We start from the raw sequence: 20,253 nt of genomic DNA on the forward strand, positions 1-20,253 counted from the left end.
AACCAAATAGCATACCAAAGGAAGGCCTGGTGTCAATGTGTACTCAAACCTTTGGGCTAGGCTATATTAAACGTTATGGCTATTATTTCCATACAATAATGGATTTATGGAGCACTTTTCCAGGAGTTCAGAACACTTTACGTCGTGTGAAATTGAGAAACAACCGACTGTATGTTGGTAGCTTCGTAGCTGCAATAAGCATAAACAAATGCTGATGGTTAATAGTCTCAATTGCTAGCAGACAGACTCTCACTGATGCTTAAGGCTAATAACAGCAAGCTAATGTACTTCACATCAGCACCCCATTTAAGTCATAGGCATCTCATTGCGCTTGAGTCAAACAAAATAACCATTGCTCTACTACTTCTCCCTCTTCCTCTGTCATTGTGGCCCAAAGCACATAGCAATAATTACAGGTTTAATGGCTATGACTACTATCACCAGCCACCCGGGAAATGGCCAGTCATGTACCTCCGGCCCACAGCACCACCCCGTCCACTTGAACAGCCGGTCAGTACCCCAAGCGGCACCACCACTCCTATCATCAGTGCTGACACAGGTAGAAGACTTTAGGCAAAAAACAAAAACCTCCTTTTGATTGAATCCCTCAAGGACTGATTGGTTTCTGGGTATAAATTTGAATCGGAACCCCCCCCCCCCTCTTCTGTTGGTGTTTTTGTGTTTTTTTCCCTTCCTTTTACAATCTCTTTGTCCTAGGATTGAGCAGGTGCTGTCATATAAGTCACTATTCTGTAGTTTTTTCCTCCTCTGCAGGTGAATCTTGAGAGAAGTAAACATGAACCTTCTATTTGGTTTACTGTATTACATTGAAATTGGTTTGGTGTCCATGTTTACTTTCCTCGGAAATGTTCAGAAACTTCTCTCATTAAGCTTTCATCCACTTTTTCTTCAGACTTTTTAAAACTGTTCTTTTTACTTCTGTTTGTAGTATCATTGCTGTGTGTACTGAAGCATAAATGGTTGCCTGCTTAAAACTAACGCTCCCATGCAATCTATCTGAAATAGTAGCACCTAGTAAACTCACCAGTAAAACATATCAAGCTGACTTCCTAAAACCCTCAGCAACTCCAGACCTGAATGTGAAGCCTGAATGTGTTTGATACAGTAGATGTGACAGAGGAACTCTGATTAGCAGTTCTCTGTCAAAGTGTGTAGAGCAAACCATTCCACCCTCGGTGGTAAAAACAAATGTCTCAATTTTCCCTTGCAGGAACCCACTGCATAAGTCGGCCCCTAGACCTGGTGTTCATTATCGACAGTTCACGTAGTGTGCGCCCCGCAGAATTTGAGAAGGTCAAAATCTTCCTGGCTGACATGGTCGACACCCTCGACGTTGGCTCGGATGCCACGCGGGTGGCCGTCGTGAACTACGCTAGCACGGTGAAGATCGAGTTCCTTCTCAAGACGCACTTCGACAAGGCAGGCCTGAAGGCAGCGCTGGGCCGCATCAAATCTCTAGCTGCTGGTACAATGACTGGCCTGGCTATCAAGACGGCCATGGAGGAGACCTTCACTGAGGAGTCAGGCTCCCGGCTAGCTAACAAGAACATTGCCAAGGTGGCCATCATCGTAACCGATGGACGTCCCCAGGACACGGTGGAGGAGGTGGCCGCGGCAGCGAGGGCGGCGGGCATCGAGATCTACGCAGTGGGGGTGGACAGGGCGGACATGAAGTCCCTGCGTCTCATGGCCAGTCTGCCCCTGGATGAACACGTGTTTTACGTGGAGACCTATGGCGTCATTGAGAAGCTCACATCCAAGTTCAGGGAAACCCTGTGTGGTAAGAGAGTGAGGCAATTTTTGTATTTATTTCATCGGTATTTAAGCAGGGAGTCATGCTGAGACCATGGTTTCTTTTGCAGATGAACCCTGCATGAAAACATCAATAAACAATAATTACACTACACATACAGTTCCGGTCAAAAGTTTGGCCACACCTACTCATTCCAGTGTTTTTCTTAATTTTTACTATTTTCTACACTGTAGAATAATAGTGAAGACATCAAAACTATGAAGTAACACATATGGAATCATGTAGTAACCATTTGTTTTATGACAGATTTGCACATTCTTGGCATTCTCTCAACCAGCTTCATGAGGTAGTCACACAGAATGCATTTAAAATAACAGGTGTGCCTTGTTAAAAGTTAATTTGTGGATTGTCTTTCTTAATGCGTTTAAGCCAATCAGTTGTTATGACATGGTAGGAGTGGTATACAGAAGATAGCCCTATTTGGTAAAAGACCAAGTCCATCATTATTTTAAGACATGAAGGTCAGTCAATCCGGAACATTTCAAGAACTTTGAAAGTTTCTTCAAGTGCAGTCGCAAAAACCATCCTCCTCCATGCTTCACGGTGGGAACCACACATGAATAGATCATCGGTTCACCTACACCACGTCTCACAAAGACACTGCGTTTGGAACCAAAAATCTCCAATTTGGACTCATCAGACCAAAGGACAGATTTATTGGCCCAAGCAAGTCCCTTCTTTTTATTGGTGTCCTTTAGTAGTGATTTATTTTCAGCAATTTGACCATGAAGGCCTGATTCAAGCAGTCTCCTCTGAATAGTCGATGTTGAGATGTGTCTGTTACTTGAACTCTTGTGAAGCATTTATTTGGGCTGCAATTTCTGAGGCTGGTAACTCTAATGAACGTATCCTCTGCAGCAGAGGTAACTCTGGGTCTTCCATTCCTGTGGCGGTCCTCATAAGAGCCAGTTTCATCATAGCGCTAGATGGTTTTGCGACGGCACTAGAAGAAACGTTCAAAGTTCTTGAAATGTTCCGGATTGACTGACTTTTGGAGATCGACCGGCAAAGTCATGTTATGTCCTCCTATAACATGGGTGTACAATCCCTTCAGGGCCAAAGTCCAGCTGATTTGTGTGTCTTCCTTGACACCTACTTGATCAACTCATGTTATTGATCACCCAGGAAGTACACATATCTGGTTTCTCAGGTCGAAACTAGTTGTTGGTTAAAAATCAAGAATGGAAACCAGCAGATGTTGTGATGGTGTTGTGCACCTGTACCCAAAAAACATTGATTCATGTGTTAGGTACGCAAATCATAGAATAATAATTATGTCAACATTTAATGTGTAACAGCAATCTTTGATTAGATGCCGTATGATAACCCCTAACTGACCGATTAGAAAGTAATTGCTCATTTGCATGATTCCAAAACGGATTATTCCTGTTCACGTTGATGATTTTGTCAGACTAAGCCAATCAGCTGTGAGGATGTTTGTTTACAGGTGTGGACTGCAACCACGTGTGCAACCACGACTGCAACCACGGGTGTCAAGAACAACAACTCGTACACCTGCAAGTGTCGAGATGGCTATACACTGAATGCTGACAAGCAAACACGTACACGTAAGGACCACAAGCCTTTATCGGGAATGTGGGTATCACTTTGTTTGACAGGTACCTACATAAGGACTTCGTAACACATTCATACCCATGAATAACCCTTTCACAAGCAATCATTGAATAAATGCTCATGCCAACAGCCACAGGTAGATTGTTCTGTTATGTCACAGGAATATTGCTTATATTGCAGATTTCAACTTGCGATTGTTGCCATAAGTATATTATGAAATGCTTATGTACTGTTTATGAATGTGTTATGTATGAGCTATGAATGCATTATGAATTCCTTATGTAGGTACTATTGAAATAAAGTGTTACCCAAATGTTTTTTTTTGTGTAGTGAAAGTTTCTGCTGTATTAATTGTGAAATAGAGAAAGGAAAGGGCAAAGAATTAATGTGTAAGATTTTGTCTTATGTTTACACTTGGCAGCAGGTTCTTTGCAATACCATAATGGATCAGGTTTGAACGGTTGGTGGCCCTTTATTCCAGAATTCATGGGCTAGAAAACCTAAACGCTGCTGTTATGATATGCATGCCCAGTGCATGAAGTAGATTGAAATATGTGCCGGTGCTCATTTTGGGTGCTGGTACTGTTTTATATTTAGGTGCCGGAACATCGCAATATTTTTAAGCCAATATTCTACAAGAGGTACAGGAACTCATGCAGTAGAACATTTGATGTGCATGGAACTCAGTTTCTGTGTTTTCCTGCCGAAGTCAAGCACTGCATGCCACTATCCAATGCGGTTATGCCAGATTTGCTAGCTAAGGTCCCCACTTCACTCTACGGCTAATACATGCTGAGTTTGTTGTGACGTGTCGGCGTGGCTTCTTTAGCATTCGCACCCATGGAGCTGTAGAGTAGCTCGGGCTGCAGGGCCGGAACTCGACCTGATCTTGCTCATCAACAGCTCCAAGAGCATCCACCCTGACAACTTTAAGCTGGTAAAGCGTTTCGTGGTGCATCTGGTGGACTTGCTCCAAGTCGGCCCTGGCGCTGTACAGGTCGGCCTGATCCAGTACTGCAGCCAAGTCCGGACCGAGTTCACCTTAAACCAGCACCGGACTGACAAAGCTTTGAAGGAGGCGGTGAGAGGTGTTCAGCCAAGGGCTCCATGACCGGTCTGGCCCTGCACCACCTGTTGGATAGGAGCTTCACCGAGGGAGAGGGCGCCAGGCCAAAGTCAGCCAACGTGCCTCGGGACAGTCGAAAGACGACATCTCTGAGCACGCCAGGAACCTCAAAGGCCCCTTTTTCTTACACAGTATAATGTATGTGTCCTCCGAAACATGACCCTGCCAAGCCACACCACTTCTTGATACAGTGCCCGCTTAACCCGGAAGCCAGCCGCACCAATGTGTCAGAGGAAACACCGTACAACTGGCGACCGTGTCAGCGTGCATGCACCCGGCCCGCCACAGGAGTCGCTAGAGCACGATGGCCAAACCCTCCCCTAACCCGGACGATGCTGGGCCAATTGTGCGTCGCCTCATGCGTCTCCCGGTCACGACCGGTTGTGACACAGCCCGGGATCGAACCCGGATCTGTAGTTACGCCTCAAGCACTGCAGTGCCTTAGACCGCTGCGCCACTCATGAGGTCCTGACACCATTTTGAGTGTAACATTTCAGAAGTTGTAAAACTCTAAAATGACTCCAGATATCTTCCCCTCCAAATGTAAAGGCAGTTGTCCCCCTCACTCGAGTGTTTTATATGAATGCATGTTTCCTCATTCCATAGCTCTGTAATCCTTAGACGTCCCATCCCATGTATCATCTACCCAGGGTTGGGTAGGTTACTTTCTAAATGCAATCAAATCAAATTGTATTAGTCACATGCACCGAATACAACAGGTGTAGTAGACCTTACAGTAAAATGCTTACTTACAGTGCCTTGCAAATGTATTATTCCCCCTTGGCGTGTTTCCTATTTTGTTGCATGACAACCTGTAATTTAAATGGATTTTTATTTGGATTTTATGTAATGGACATACACAAAATAGTCTAAATTCAAAAAAATGGTACATGCATATGTATTCACCCCCTTTGCTATGAAGCCCTGAAATAAGATCTGGTGCAACCAATTACCTTCAGAAGTCACATAATAAAGTCCACCTGTGTGCAATCTAAGTGTCACATGATCTGAGTATATATACACCTGTTCTGAAAGGCCCCAGAGTCCGCAACCCACTAAGCAAGGGGCACCACCAAGCAAGCAGCACCATGAAGACCAAGGAGCTCTCCAAACAGGTCAGGGACAAAGTTGTGGAGAAGTACAGATCAGGGTTGGGTTATAAAAAAAGATCAGAAACTTTGAACATCCCACGGAGCACCATTAAATTCATTGTTAAAAATGGAAAGAATATGGCACAACAACAAACCTGCCAAGAGAGGGCCGCCCACCAAAACTCACGGACCAGGCAAGGAGGGCATTAATCAGAGAGGCAACGAAGAGACCAAAGATAACCCTGAAGGAGCTCAAAAGCTCCACAGCTGAGATTGTAGTATCTGTCCATAGGAACAATTTAAGCCGTACACTCCACAGAGCTGGGCTTTACGTTAGAGTGACCAGAAAAAAGCCATTGCTTGAAGAAAAAAATAAGCAAACACATTTGGGGAGTCTCCCACATGCTTTTTGGCGAAAACCAAACATATGGAAGAAGGTACTCTGGTCAGATGAGACAAAAATTTTGCTTTTTGGCCATCAAGGAAAATGCTATGTCTGGCGCAAACCCAACACCGCTCATCACCTGGAGAACACCATCCCCACAGTGAAGCATGGTGGTGGCAGCATTATGCTGTGAGGATGTTTTTCTTTGGCAGGGACTGGGAAACTGGTCAGAAGGAATGATGGATGACGCTAAATACAGGGAAATTCTTGAGGGAAACCTGTTTCAGTCTTCCAGAGATTTGAGACTGGGACGGAGGTTCACCTTCCAGCAGGACAATGACCCTAAGCATACTGCTAAAGCAACACTCGAGTGGTTTGAGAGGAAACATTTAAATGTCTTGGAATGGCCTAGTCAAAGCCCAGACCTCAATTCAATTGAGAATTTGTGGTATGACTTAAAGATTGCTGTGCACCATCGGAACCCATCTAACTTGAATGAGCTGGAGCAGTTTTGCCTTGAAGAATGGGCAAAAATCCCAATGGCTAGATGTGCCAAGCTTATGGAGATATACCCCAAGAGACTTGCAGCTGTAATTGCTGCAAAAGGTGGCTCTATAAAGTATTGACTTTGTTTGGGTGAATAGTTATGCATGCTCAAGTTTGGTTTATTTGTCTTAATTCTTGTTTGTTTCACAATAAAACATATTTTGCATCTTCAAAGTGGTAGGCATGTTGTGTAAATCAAATGATCCAAAAATCAATTTTAATTCCAGGTTGTAAGGCAAGAAAATAGGAAAAATGCCAAGGGGGTTGAATACTTTCGCAAGCCACTGTACGAGGCCTAACCAACAATACAGTTTAAAAAATATGGATAAGAAAAATAAATAAAAGTAATTAAAGAGCAGCAGTAAAATAACAATAGTGAGACTATATACAGTGGGGTACCGGTACAGAGTCAATATGCGGGGGCACCGGTTAGTTGAGGTAATATGTACATGTAGGTGGAGTTATTAAAGTAACTATGCATAGATGATAACAACAGAGAGTAGTAGTGGTGTAAAAGAGGGGGAGAGGGGGGGGGGGGGCAGTGCAAATAGTCTGGGTAACCATTTGATTAGATGTTCAGGAGTCTTATGGCTTGGAGGTAGAAGCTGTTTTGAAGCCTCTTGGACCTAGCCTTGACGCTCCGGTACCGGTTGCCGTGTGGTAGTAGAGAGAACAGTCTGTGACTAGGGTGGCTGGAGTCTTTGACAACTTTTAGGGCCTTCCTCTGACACCGCCTGGTATAGAGGTCCTGCATGGCAGGAAGCTTGGCCCCAGTGATGTACTGGGCTGTTGGCACTACCCTCTGTAGTGCCTTGCGGTCGGAAGCCGAGCAGTTGCCATACCAGGCAGTCTTGCAACCAGTCAGAATACTCTCGATGGTGCAGCTCTAGAACCTTTTGAGGATCTGAGGACCCATGCCAAATCTTTTCAGTCTCCTGAGGGGGAATAGGTTTTGTCGTGCCCTCTTCACGACTGTCTTGGTGTGCTTGGACCATGTTAGTTTGTTGGTGATGTGGACGCCAAGGAACTTGAAGCTCTCAACCTGCTCTACTGCAGCCCCGTCGATGAGAATGTGGAAGTGCTCGGTTCTCTTTTTCCTGTAGTCCACAATCCGTTACAGTTAGTAGTTACCCGTCCAAAATTGTAATCAGTAACGTAACTTTTGAATTTCCCAAACTCAGTAACGTAAGATTACTTTAACCTTAAGAGCCATCTAAAGAATAAAAAAATGTATGTTACCAATTGAACAACATATATTGCAAGATAAATCAATGTTAAAGTTTACATAGCTGGCCATACACTACCGGTCAAAAGTTTTAGAACACTTACTCATTCAAGGGTTTTTCTTTATGTTTTACTATTTTCTACATTGTAGAATAATAGTGAAGACATCAAATCTATGAAATAGCACATATGGAGTCCTGTAGTAACCAAAAAAGTGTTAACCAAATCAAAATATTTTTTATATTTGAGATTCTTCAAAAAGCCACCCTTTGCCTTGATGACAGCTTAGCACACTCTTGGCATTCTCTCAATCAGCTTCATGAGGTAGTCACCTGGAATGCAATTCAATTAACAGGTGTGCTGCCTCAAAAGTTTTGTGGAATTTATTTTCTTCGTGCGTTTGAGCCAATCAGTTGTGTTGTGACAAGGTATGGGGGTATACAGAAGACAGCCCTATTTGGTAACAGACCAAGTCCATATTATGGCGAGAACAGCTCAAATAAGCAAAGAGAAACGACAGTCCATCATTACATGAAGGTCAGCCAAAATGGAAAATGTCAAGAACTTTGAAAGTTTCTTCAAGTGCAGTCGCAAAAACCATCAAGTGCTATGATGAAACTACCTCTCATGAGGACCGCCACAGGAATGGAAGACCCAGAGTAACCTCTGCTGCAGAGGATAAGATCATTCGAGTTACCATCCTCAGAAATTGCAGCCCAAATAAATGCTTCACAGAGTTAACACAGAGACTGTGTGAATCAGGACTTCATGGTTGAATTGCTGTAAAGAAAATACTACTTATGGACACCAATAATAAGAATAGACATGCTTTGGCCAAGAAACATGAGCAATGGACATTTGACGGGGGAAATTTGACCTTTGGTTTGGAGTCCAAATTTGAGATTTTTAGTTCCAACCCCCTTGTCTTTGTGAGATGTTGATGATTGTCGGTGGTTGTGATGAGTCGGACCACATAGTGAAGGAAAAGCAGCCAACAAGTGCTCAGTATATGTAGGAGCTCCCTTAACTTCTCTAAGATAGGGGGCAGCATTTTCACGTTTGGATGAAAAGCATACCCAAATTCAACTGCCAGCCACTCATCCCCAGAAGATAAGATATGCATATTGTTAGTAGATTTGGATAGAAAACACTCTGAAGTTTCTAAAACTGTTTGAATCATGTCTGTGAGTTTAACAGAACTTATTTAGCAGGCGAAACCCCGAGGACAAACAATTCAGATTTTTTTTTTGATGTCACTCTTTTCGAAGATATTTCATTGGGAAACCAGATTTCTAAGGGACCTGCTTGCAGTTCCTACCGCTTCCACTGGATGTCAACAGTCTTGGGAAATTGGTTGAGGTTATTCCTTTGTGTAATAAAGAAGTACGGCCATCTTGAACGAGAGTCACATTAAGTATCCTGTTAGATAGAAGCGCGTGACCAGAAAACTGTCTATAGTTGGTTTTAATCCTGTATTGAACACAGATCATCCCGTCTTCAATTTTATCAATTATTAACGTTAAAAAATACCTAAAGTTGTATTACAAAAGTAGTTTGACATTTTTTGGCAAAGTTTACAGGTAACCTTTGAGATATTTTGTAGTCACGTTTGAGCAATTTGGAAGCGGTGTTTTTCTGGATCAAACGCGCCAAATAAATGGACATTTTGGATATATATCGACGGTATTAATCGAACAAAAGGACCATTTGTGATGTTTATGGGACATATTGGAGTGCCAACAACAGAAGCTTGTCAAAGGTAAGGCAATGAATTATATTTTTATTTCTGAGTTTTGTGTCACGCCTGCAGGGTTGAAATATGCTTCTCTGTCTTTGTATACTATTGTGCTATCCTCAGATAATACAGTAGCATTGTTTGCTTTAGCTGAAAAGCCTATTTGAATTCTGACATGTTGGCTGGATTCACAACCAGTGTAGCTTTAATTTGATAACTTTCATGTGTGATTTAATGAAAGTTTGATTTTTATAGTAATTTTCATAGTAATTCATTTGAATTTGTCACTCTGCATTTTCTCTGGCTTTTTTTGGATATAAATATGAACTTTACCGAAGAAAACATACATGTATTGTGTAACATTTTATCTCTATTTCTGCTTTTTGTTACTCCTCTCTTTGGCTGGAAAAATGGCTGTTTTTTTCTGTGGCTATGTACTGACCTAACATAATCGTTTGGTGTGCTTTTGCCGTAAATCCTTTTTGAAATCAGACATGTTGGCTGGATTCACAACATGTGTAGCTTTAATTTGGTGTCTTTCATGTGTGATTATGAAAGTTTGATTTTTATAGTAATATATTGAAATTTGGCGCTCTGCATTTTTACTGGCTTTTGGCCAAGTGGGACGTTAGCGTCCCACATATCCTAGAGAAGTTAAAACTGTTGAAAACCATTCCAGGTGAAGCTGGTTGAGAGAATGCCAAGAATGTGCAAAGCTGTCATCAAGGCAAAGGGTGGCTACTTTGAAGAATCTCAAATATAAAATATATTTCGATTTTTTGGTTACTACATGATTCCATATGTGTTATTTCATAGTTTTAATGTCTTCACTATTATTCTACAATGTAGAAAATAGTAAAAATAAAGAAAAACCCTTTAAAACTTTTGACCTGTAGTGGATGTAAAATTTTACTTCATGGGTTGGTTATGTAGGCTTCTTCTAAACCCATCGCTTTCTACTACATGTAATAATACAATTAAATTATATATTCACATTAAAAACCAAAGTCTATGAGAATTGCAGTCATTCCAATAAATGTTATACCCCTTGATCTTCAAGAATAGGACTTAGAAATATGGAAGTATAGATTAACCAAATTGTTTTACCTGAGCATGACCTCAACTAAGGACTAATTAGACAGCCCTACTCTCCTGTTTATGATTTTGTTGTCATGGACGACTGATTGGGCTCATTGATTTGAGTTGAAAAATAAATGCTGCGCTCATGGAATGGCATGCTTTGAGCACTACTGAAAAGTGCTTTTACACGTGAAAAATTAATGCCATGTGCTGCATTTGCTGTAGGCCTATTGTTTCCTTTTTTGTTGGTGTTCTTTGATATCTTGATAATATACAGCTGTTTAAAAGGGCAAATCCACAGATGGAAACAATAACAAAACTGTCGCCCCGCCTATGTTTTGGTAAAAAGCTGAGGGATGGGCCTGTAGAAATGTAACCACTCTCAGATTAATAGACAGAGCTATGGATGCAAGGGCTGACCATCCATAATATTACAATTATTGTTTTAACCATGTTATGAAGCTATACAGTGTTTGTTTACATTTACAATGTTTACAAATATTGGAGAAAAACTAATTTATATTTTGGGTTGAAGTTGAACAAAGCTCATGAGGCATTTCTAAGTTATATTCTTCCAAGAATCCATGGATATATAGATATATACAGTATATCCATTGATTCGTCTATATATATATATATCCATTGATTCTTCAAGATGGGTATATGTATATCCATTGAAAGCCTTATGAGCTTTGTTCAACTGTCACACTCCATGAGAACCATATACATATACCTGTACATTTTTCACTGGCTGTCCACTGGTTTCAAAAACAATGATTGGTAGGCATCTTAAACTTCTTGAATTGAACCATTATTGGGTTCAAATACACATTTAAATTTGTGAACAGCCATCCACAACAATCACAATCCGTAAGGCGCAAATAGCTAAATGAGAGCGCAGAAGCGTGAATCACATCGATGCACTATGTAGATATCAATGATAAGTGATATCCGTATCGCCGTAGACTACACCACTGCTGTCATCCTTACCTTCAAGCGTTTATTCCAGTAGGATCATCTTTGGATGTCGACAGCAGTCGCACCATTGGAAGATATAGCTTGGACTGTAGCCTACAAAAGCCTATTCCTGCTCTTTACCCAGGATCCATCAAACACATTTGGTGTGTCATCATAGTGGTCTCTGACTTGTGGTCAGACTCGCTCAGGTGGAACAAACTTGCGCCTGTTTTCAATGCTGATTTGAATGTAAATTGAGAAAACAGAAGTGTCCGATTTTTTTTCTTTCTCGCAAACATCCTTTCAGAATTTAAAAGTAACCCTTGAAATAATCATCTAGTTTTTCAAAAGTATCTGTAGTCGGGATTACAATATTTTTTGCTGGTAACGTAATGGATTACAGTTACCGTTTTTTTGTAATCCATTACATGTAATCCATTACTCCCCAACCCTGCATCTACCCTACCTCAGTTTTGGGTTTGTCTAAAACCTTGTCCTGTCCTCCTATCTTTCCCCAGGTGTGGAGATATACACAGTCGGTGTTGTTAAAACAGAGGAGAGAGAGCTCCAGGAGATAGCCTCTGTGCCCAACAGCCAGCATTACTTTCACTTGGCCAACTTTGGCACCATCGACTCCATAGCTCACACCTTAAAGAGCAAGTTGCGCCAAAGTAAGGAAGAAGGAAATGGATGAGCATAGGGAGGTACAGCATGAGCTAGCTGCTAGCGGAACAGGATTTAGACACAGGAAAAGGACACGAAGGAGCTCGGCCGTCTGACTTGTTTTTGGCCTCATGCGTTTGTTGGACCGATGCCTGGGTATCTCAAATGGCATGCCGTCACCTATGGTTTGCTTCAAATCTTCGGGGAGACCTTGGAAATCGAAGTATATGAACTATTAGAAGATGGGTGTAACGAGTGCGCTGAGAGTCGGTAAGCAGGTTCAGGGAGTGAGTGTTTCAATAAATCAAATAAACGATGAACACGAAACACAAGCAACCCCCTGACATGAAAACAGAGTCAATAACACCTGAGGAAAGAACCAAGGGGAGTGACAGATATAGGGAAGATAATCAAGGAGGGGATGGAGTCCAGGTGAGTGTCATGAGGCGCTGGTGCGCAAGACGAGGGTGACAGGTGTGCGGGATAATCAGCAGCCTGATGACCTAGAGGCCGGAGAGGGACAATGGGTTTGTGTTATGATGAACAAGTGCTTGAATGAATGGCTGGCCCACTGCCTTGGTTAAAGCCTTAAAGTGATTGCTAACCTTTTGCAAAACCCAATTGATTTACCACTGACTTCCCCTCAATGATCGAAAAAGCTTCACCTGATCATTGACTAAGTACTTGACACCACTTGACTGTATGCAATGTCTGTATTTGTAGTATTGACTTCACATTAAGTCAACTAGTTGTCACACTTTTCATTAAGTTGCGCCAAAACCACGTAGTAACAGGTAATTATAATATTTGGTAGGAATTTGTAACTCCACAATTTGTTTCCTTGTAACCAATATGGAACAGGGTTCTAATAGATTCCTAGGTGTGGATAAAGTGTCACGTTATTACACTTTACTGTGTAATACTGAGTAGCCTATCAACTTGTTAGCTATAACTTGTTTAATGGTAACTAGAGTTGCTTAATGTACATTTCCGTATAGAAATGTACAATTTATTCATGATTCACTTCTGCCACTGATGTCTCTTTTAGAGGATGCGAACGAGATGAGTGGGAATAAGCTGAGTGAAAACGAGTGCATGTGTGAGGCTCAGATTGCCTTCCAGATGAAGATGCAGTTCACCATACAGGAGCTGACCAGCAAACATATCCTTTTACCTCACCATTGTTTTGTAATGGGTGGTATTTATTTATATAGCAATTTCACAAGACCTCAAAGCCACTACAACCAGCTGCAATGTTGTACATACAGTATGCCTGCCAGTGGTGTAGCACAGTTCTGAGTGGAGTTATTTTTCTTCCATGGGAAAGAGAGAAAAATGTGCAGTTTTATAGCTAATCTCATGCTTTTACACGTTTTTGAGCTCAGGGATTCTTGAAAGACGGGACAATCTCAATATTTGTCTCAATATTGACAACATTTTAAATATATACACATCCGTTCAAAAGTTTGCAGTCACTTAGAAATGTCCTTGTTTTCCATAAAAACATACACGAAATGAGTTGTAAAATGAATAGTCAAGACGTTGACAAGGTTATAAACAATCATTTTTAATTGAAATAATAATTGTGTCCTTCAAACTTTGCTTTCATCAAAGAATCCTCCATTCGCAGCATTGCAGACCTTTGGCATTCTAGTTGTCAATTTGTTGAGGTAATCTGAAGAGATTTCACCCCATGCTTCCTGAAGCACCTCCCACAAGTTGGAATGGCTTGATGGGCACTTCTGTACGTACCTTACGGTCAAGCTGCTCCCACAACAGCTCAATAGAGTTGAGATCCGGTGACTGTGCTGGCCACTCCATTATAGACAGAATACCAGCTGACTGCTTCTTCCCTAAATAGTTCTTGCATAGTTTGGAGCTGTGCTTTGGGTCATTGTCCTGTTGTAGGAGGATATTGGCTCCAAATAAGCGCCATCCACAGGGTATGGCATGGCGTTGCAAAATGGAGTGACAGCCTTCCTTCTTCCAGATCCCTTTTACCCTGTACAAATCTCTCAATTTACCACCACCAAAGCACTCCCAGACCATCACATTGCCTCCACCATGCTTGAAAGATGCAACTCCTCCAGCATTGCCTCCACCATGCTTGAAAGAAGCACTCCTCCAGCATCTTTAAAAAAAAATCTGCGTCTCACGAATGTTCTTCTTTGTGATCCGAACACCTTAAACGTAGATTTGTCTGTCCATAACACTTGTTTCCAATTTTCCTCTGTCCAGTGTCTGTGTTCTTTTGCCCATCTTAATCTTTTTTCTTTGCAACTCTGCCTAGAAGGCCAGCATCCCGGAGTCGCCTCCGGGATGCCAAGTAACTGAAGATCTCGTACAACGCTGTGTACTACTCCCTTCACAGAACGGAGCAAACTCGCTCTAACCAGAATAGAAGGAGGAGTGGGAGGCCCCGGTGCACAACTGAGCAAGAGAAGAAGTACATTAGAGTGTCTAGTTTGAGAAACAGACGCCTCACAGATCCTCAACTGGCAGCTTCATTAAATAGTACCCGCAAAACACCAGTCTCAACGTCAACAGTGAAGAGGCGACTCCGGGACGCTGGCCTTCTAGGTAGAGTTGCAAAGAAAAAGCCACATCTCAGACTGGCCAATAAAAATTTTATATTTAGATGGGCAAAAGAACACAGACACTGGACAGAGGAACTCTGCCTAGAAGGCCAGCATCCAGGAGTCGCCTCTTCACTCTTGACGTTGAGACTCAAAACAGACATTTGTAAAATATGAAAAATGATTAACTGGAAAATCCCCTATAAAAACAACCACTCTATCAGATCTTTCAGGACTCTGACAGAGTTGACGTTAGACAAAAATCTGACCAAGTTGATATTTTACGGAGTTGAAAAAAATCATTCAAGTGGTATACACAGTAGCAATTTAGTTTTTCCTCAGTTGCTTTATGACTCTAAAACCTAATTAAAAATGACATATTTGAAACAAAGTTCATATTCTATTTTAATCTATCAGGCAGATGGAGTTGACCATTTATGGTTGTGACTGTGGTGATTCCAATATTGTTTGTTTAAATCTATCAAAAGTGGAGAACTTTACAGATTATGAGTTGTCTTGTTCCACTACATGTAATGAGGACACGAGTGAAGGGTCCTTATGGTATAACTGACCCTGCTCATTCCTGATTAATTTTAGACAAATCTGACGCAGTAAACCAAACCTCCAGATGCAATGTTTTGAGAGAAATACTCTTTAATGCAAGGAACAACATACAATCATTTTCGGCCATTTTTTGAATTTTAAACACTTTTTTTGGAGAGTTTGAAAGTGGGATCCTTTGCTCCGGACGAGGGCATTTCCAGACATAGAGCCAACAGGGAAATTAATAATATTGAAAGTATTTTGGACATTCCAAAAACAAAACTTTTCGCTTATAAAATTCCTGTAAATGTAAAATTTCAGCTCAAATTAATGCAAAATAAATACTATATAAAAATAAAAAAAAGATTTAAAAATTTCCTCTTTCCGATTCCCGAGACAATGAAGAACTATGACAGTTTAAGATTGCTCATATGTATATAGTGTATATGTATTGAAGAAACAAATGTTTCCTTGACTGTTGTGTCCACTAGATGATCTATCGAGGAAAGTGACCCAGTTTGGACGAATGCGTTGATTGAGAGGATGCTGCAAAGAGACCATTCAGAGCTCACCCAGTTAACCTCAATCTAAAATGGCTGTAGAGTTTTCCTGTTTTAGCAACCTTCATGATTAACAACAGTCCATTTTGGAGTTATCTACTGTATAATCTCCTTCAATCTATGTGTTTTACATATAAGACATTTTGTTTACCATTGAATGACTTGGCCAGTAATGTTCCATTTGCTCACAACAGATAACCCCCATTTCATCCCATTTAAGTTAAGAACAAGGACCAAAGTAGATTTTTTTTGCACAATAATTTGCTCCCCATGGTCGCACCTTTCCAGTTAACAATTCCATATGTATTTTATCTTCCACTTATAATGAAAGTGTAGAGGAAGCAATAAGCTATATCACTGACAAGTGATTTGTTTCCTTATTGTGGCATGTGCAAGATAAATGAAAGACATGACACATTAAATGTAATTTATGTTAATGCATAATTATTGAGTATTCCTTAACTTGTATTTAAATAAGAAAATGAGCTTGTCATATTCATGTGGCTTATGGTTTGTGTTGATGAGGTTAAAGGAAGTGTGCATTTTTGTGTAGTTTGTGTGTGTATATCAAAAAACAGTGCCTTCGGGAAGACCCCTTGACTTTTTCCACATTTTGTTACGTTAGTCTTATTCTGAAATGGATTAAATAAAAAAAATCCTCAGCAATCTACCCCATACCCCAATACCCCATAATGATGAAGTGAAAACAGATTTTTTTAAATTTTTGCAAATGTATTAAAAATAAAAAACTTTAAAAAAAATAGCTTATTTACATAAGTATTCAGACCCTTTGCTATGAGACTCGAAATTGAGCTCGGGTGCATCCTGTTTCTACAACTTGATTGGAGTCCACTTGTGGTAAATTCAATTGATTGGACATGATTTGGAAAGGCACCCACCTATGTATATAAGGTCCCACATTTGACAATGCATGTCAGAGCAAAAATCAAGTCATGAAGTCGAAGGATTTGTCCTTAGAGCTCCGAGACAGGATTGTGTTGAGGCACAGTGGAAGGGTACCAAAAAATGTCTGCAGCATTGAAGGTCCCCAAGAACACAGTGGCCTCCATCATTTTTAAATGGAAGAAGTTTGGAACCATCAAGACTCTTTCTAGACCTGGCCGCCTGGCCAAACTGAGCAATCGAGGGAGAAGGGCCTTGGTCAGGTAGGTGACCAAGAACCCGATGGTCACTCTGACAGAGCTCCAGAGTTCCTCTGTGGAGATGGGAGAACATTCCAGAAGGACAACCATCTCTGCAGCACACCTCAGACTGGGGTGAAGGTTCAACTTCCAACAGGACAACAACCCTAAGCAACCAGCCAAGACAACGCAGAAGTCGCTTCTGGACAAGTCTCTGAATGTCGTTGAGTGGCCCAGCCAGAGCCTGGATTCGAACCCGATCGAACATCTCTGGAGAGACCTGAAAATAGCTGTGCAGCAACGCTCCCCATCAAACCTGACAGAGCTTGAGAGAATCTGGAGAGAAGAATGGGAGAATCTCCCCAAATACAGGTGTGCCAAACTTGTAGCGTCATACCCAAGAAGACTCGAGGCTGTAATTGCTGCCAAAGGTGCTTCAACAAAGTACTGAGTGAAGGGTCTAAATACTTGTGTAAATGTGGAATTTCAGTTTTATACTTTTTATAATTTAGCAAAATCTTCAAAAAATCTGTTTTTGCTTTATCATTATGGGGTATTGTGTGTAAATTGTTGAGGATTTTTTTAAATACATTTTAGAATAAGGCTGTAACGTAACAAAATGTGGAAAAAGTCAAGGGGTCTGAATACTTTCCAAATGGGTTATATTTTGGATGTTTGTACAAATGTATCCATTAAATACATATTTTGAACAAATGTAATTTTGACTGTAATTTGTTTTGCAGAGTAAACATTTGAAAAGGTCTTAAAGACTTAAGTGTTACATGGATATAAATAAGTCAAGAACAATATAACAAACATAAGAAATATACCTTTGCTGGCTGTCTCCAAGTCTATCAGCTACCAAACAATTTGTATTCATAATAATTTGCCTTAAAAAAAAGGAGAGACTGAAAAAAGATTGTGAACTTCAAATGGAATATTAACAGACTATAGCTGTAGGATAAAAACATAACATAATGTTGCCAATGTAGACAGGCATGCCACATTTCCAAGACTGTGCCATAGATATTCTAATACATCGCTCTGGCATTTCCCATTTCAGAAGTGTTTACATAAATGAATGAGATATTCTCTCTTTTGAGATAATAATCTTGGAATAAAGAGACAAACATGTATTTGCTCACTCTTCCCACGTTTCTAAAGAGAAGCAGAAGAGGGTGCAACCAACAAGGATTACAACACAACACAGAAAGCCTAGATGATGCACTTTCTAGTGTGTGGTTACCAGGGATAACGTGTGAAGTGATGCAAAAAAGCTAGCTTGTTCATGGAGGAAATCATACTTTTCAGATGAAATAAATAAATACCTACCAACGAATGTATCTTGTGTGGTGTTAGCTATATACAATATCTAGTAAGGAAACTGTTTGACAGCAAAGTCTGAATCTCTCAAGCTAACTTCAATAAACTAGCGAGCTGCTAGGTAGTTTATCACTTTTATACAACGGGTTATCAACATATTCAAATAATGATTTACATATTTTCATTAATGTTATTTTGATTAATTTATTCATACTATTTCATCCTTCCACAAGATATAGTCCCGACACAAATCTAGGGTTGCTACCAAGCTGGCTGGTTGTTCGTTCTATCGGTTCGGTTGCCAGAGACGCGACCCAGTCGTTAAGTCTTTTTGTTCTGTATCTATGGACGCAACCCAGTCGTTCATTCTAAATATTCTACTGCCATACTGGCTTATCCCTTGCTTGGAAGCTAGCCAACTACGGCTAACTTACAGTCACGTCAAACAGTATAGCCAGAAAAACAACAAAGTAGCCGCATTTGCATTTGTTTAAGCTGTTTGCTAGTGACATTTATTTGGATACATCTATAACAATGACCTAATGATGCGCGATTTCACCTGGCATAGAAAGTGTGCTCTCTCGCCAGGACACTGTTGTTCAGAGGAGCTAGCCAACCACACAGCTAACACAATAACTTCAACTGAAGCTGGAAAGACTGTAAACTAGCTGCACTTTGTTTCTTTTGACCTGTTTTCTATTGATATTCCTTTGTATACATCCATAAAAATTATGCTGATTCATGATTTCGACTAGCTGAGAAAAGCTGCCTACTTGTCTGTCTCATCCCGACTCGTTCATTACTATGTGACAACTGGAGATTTAATTTGAATATTGCAACAATGTTGCAGAGAGCAGGAATTATACAAATCGCCACTGTTGAAAACTAAATGTCAGTCTAAAAGAAGTTTGAGATAATGTCTAGATGCTTTTTATAGTGGATTTCATGTTTAGAAATTGCCTGGCTGGCCTGATGAGACAGTGGACTGCGCAATCAGATGGAACAGAGTAAATAGGCATTTTGAAGTCATAGATTTAGCTGGTGGTAACTTGTGGAATAGACACCAGTTGGAGTACGGTTTTAACCAATCAGCATTCAGGATTAGACCCACCCGTTTTAAATTATAATTGCCAGCAACAATGTTTATCTATCCATTTCCTGTGACATTAATTAAGCTATCAGATATTTGTGACGATACGCGTGAAACAGCTTTGCATTTTTTTGTTGCCAATCAGAGAGCAACAACATGTATTGTCATATGACATGGCCAATCTTGTCACGGCCGTCGTAAGAAGTAGACCAAAGAGCAGCGTGGTTAGAGTACATATTCCTTTTTATTAGGATGACGCCGACAAAAACAAACAATACAAAAACGACTGTGAAGATTAAGGCTATAGTGCCACAAACAAAGTTAACTTCCCACAAAGAAAGGAGGGAAAAGGGATACCTAAGTATGGTTCCCAATCAGAGACAACGATAGACAGCTGTCCCTGATTGAGAACCATACCCGGCCAAAACATAGAAATACAAAATCATAGACAAACAAAACATAGAATGCCCAACTCAAATCACACCCTGACCAAACCAAATAGAGACACAAAAAGGCTCTCCAAGGTCAGGGCGTGACAAATCTTTGGTGTTGCATGCCCTGTAATTATTGTTTTCATGACCATCATGCACACAGTCTCTACCATGTGTGAGCCAGCCATTTACAGATAGCTTGCTAGTTGAGACATCCTAAACTGGTCATGAAATAAGTTGTTCCCATCTTGGTTAGCAGTCTTATTTTTCATAGGTTCTGTTGGCATGAGTGATACAATCAGTGTCCTTTCTCAGCCTACACCAGTACAACACAAAGTAATTTTTTCTAGCTAAATGCACAACCCTCTTTCC

General features: G+C 40.8%; 1 protein-coding gene across 1 annotated transcript; it reads left to right on the top strand.

Moving 5' to 3' along the window:
* The first annotated feature begins 465 nt into the window (after positions 1 to 465).
* LOC120023371 (matrilin-3-like) lies at positions 466 to 15,870 on the top strand. The gene is given in 6 exon segments (XM_038967377.1): positions 466 to 559; positions 1,232 to 1,801; positions 3,282 to 3,327; positions 3,329 to 3,402; positions 13,265 to 13,378; positions 15,824 to 15,870. Coding segments are annotated over 6 exon segments (945 nt in total).
* Positions 15,871 to 20,253: the final 4,383 nt, after the last annotated feature.

The sequence above is a fragment of the Salvelinus namaycush genome, chromosome 28 (assembly GCF_016432855.1).
Source record: "Salvelinus namaycush isolate Seneca chromosome 28, SaNama_1.0, whole genome shotgun sequence".
NCBI lineage: Eukaryota > Metazoa > Chordata > Actinopteri > Salmoniformes > Salmonidae > Salvelinus > Salvelinus namaycush.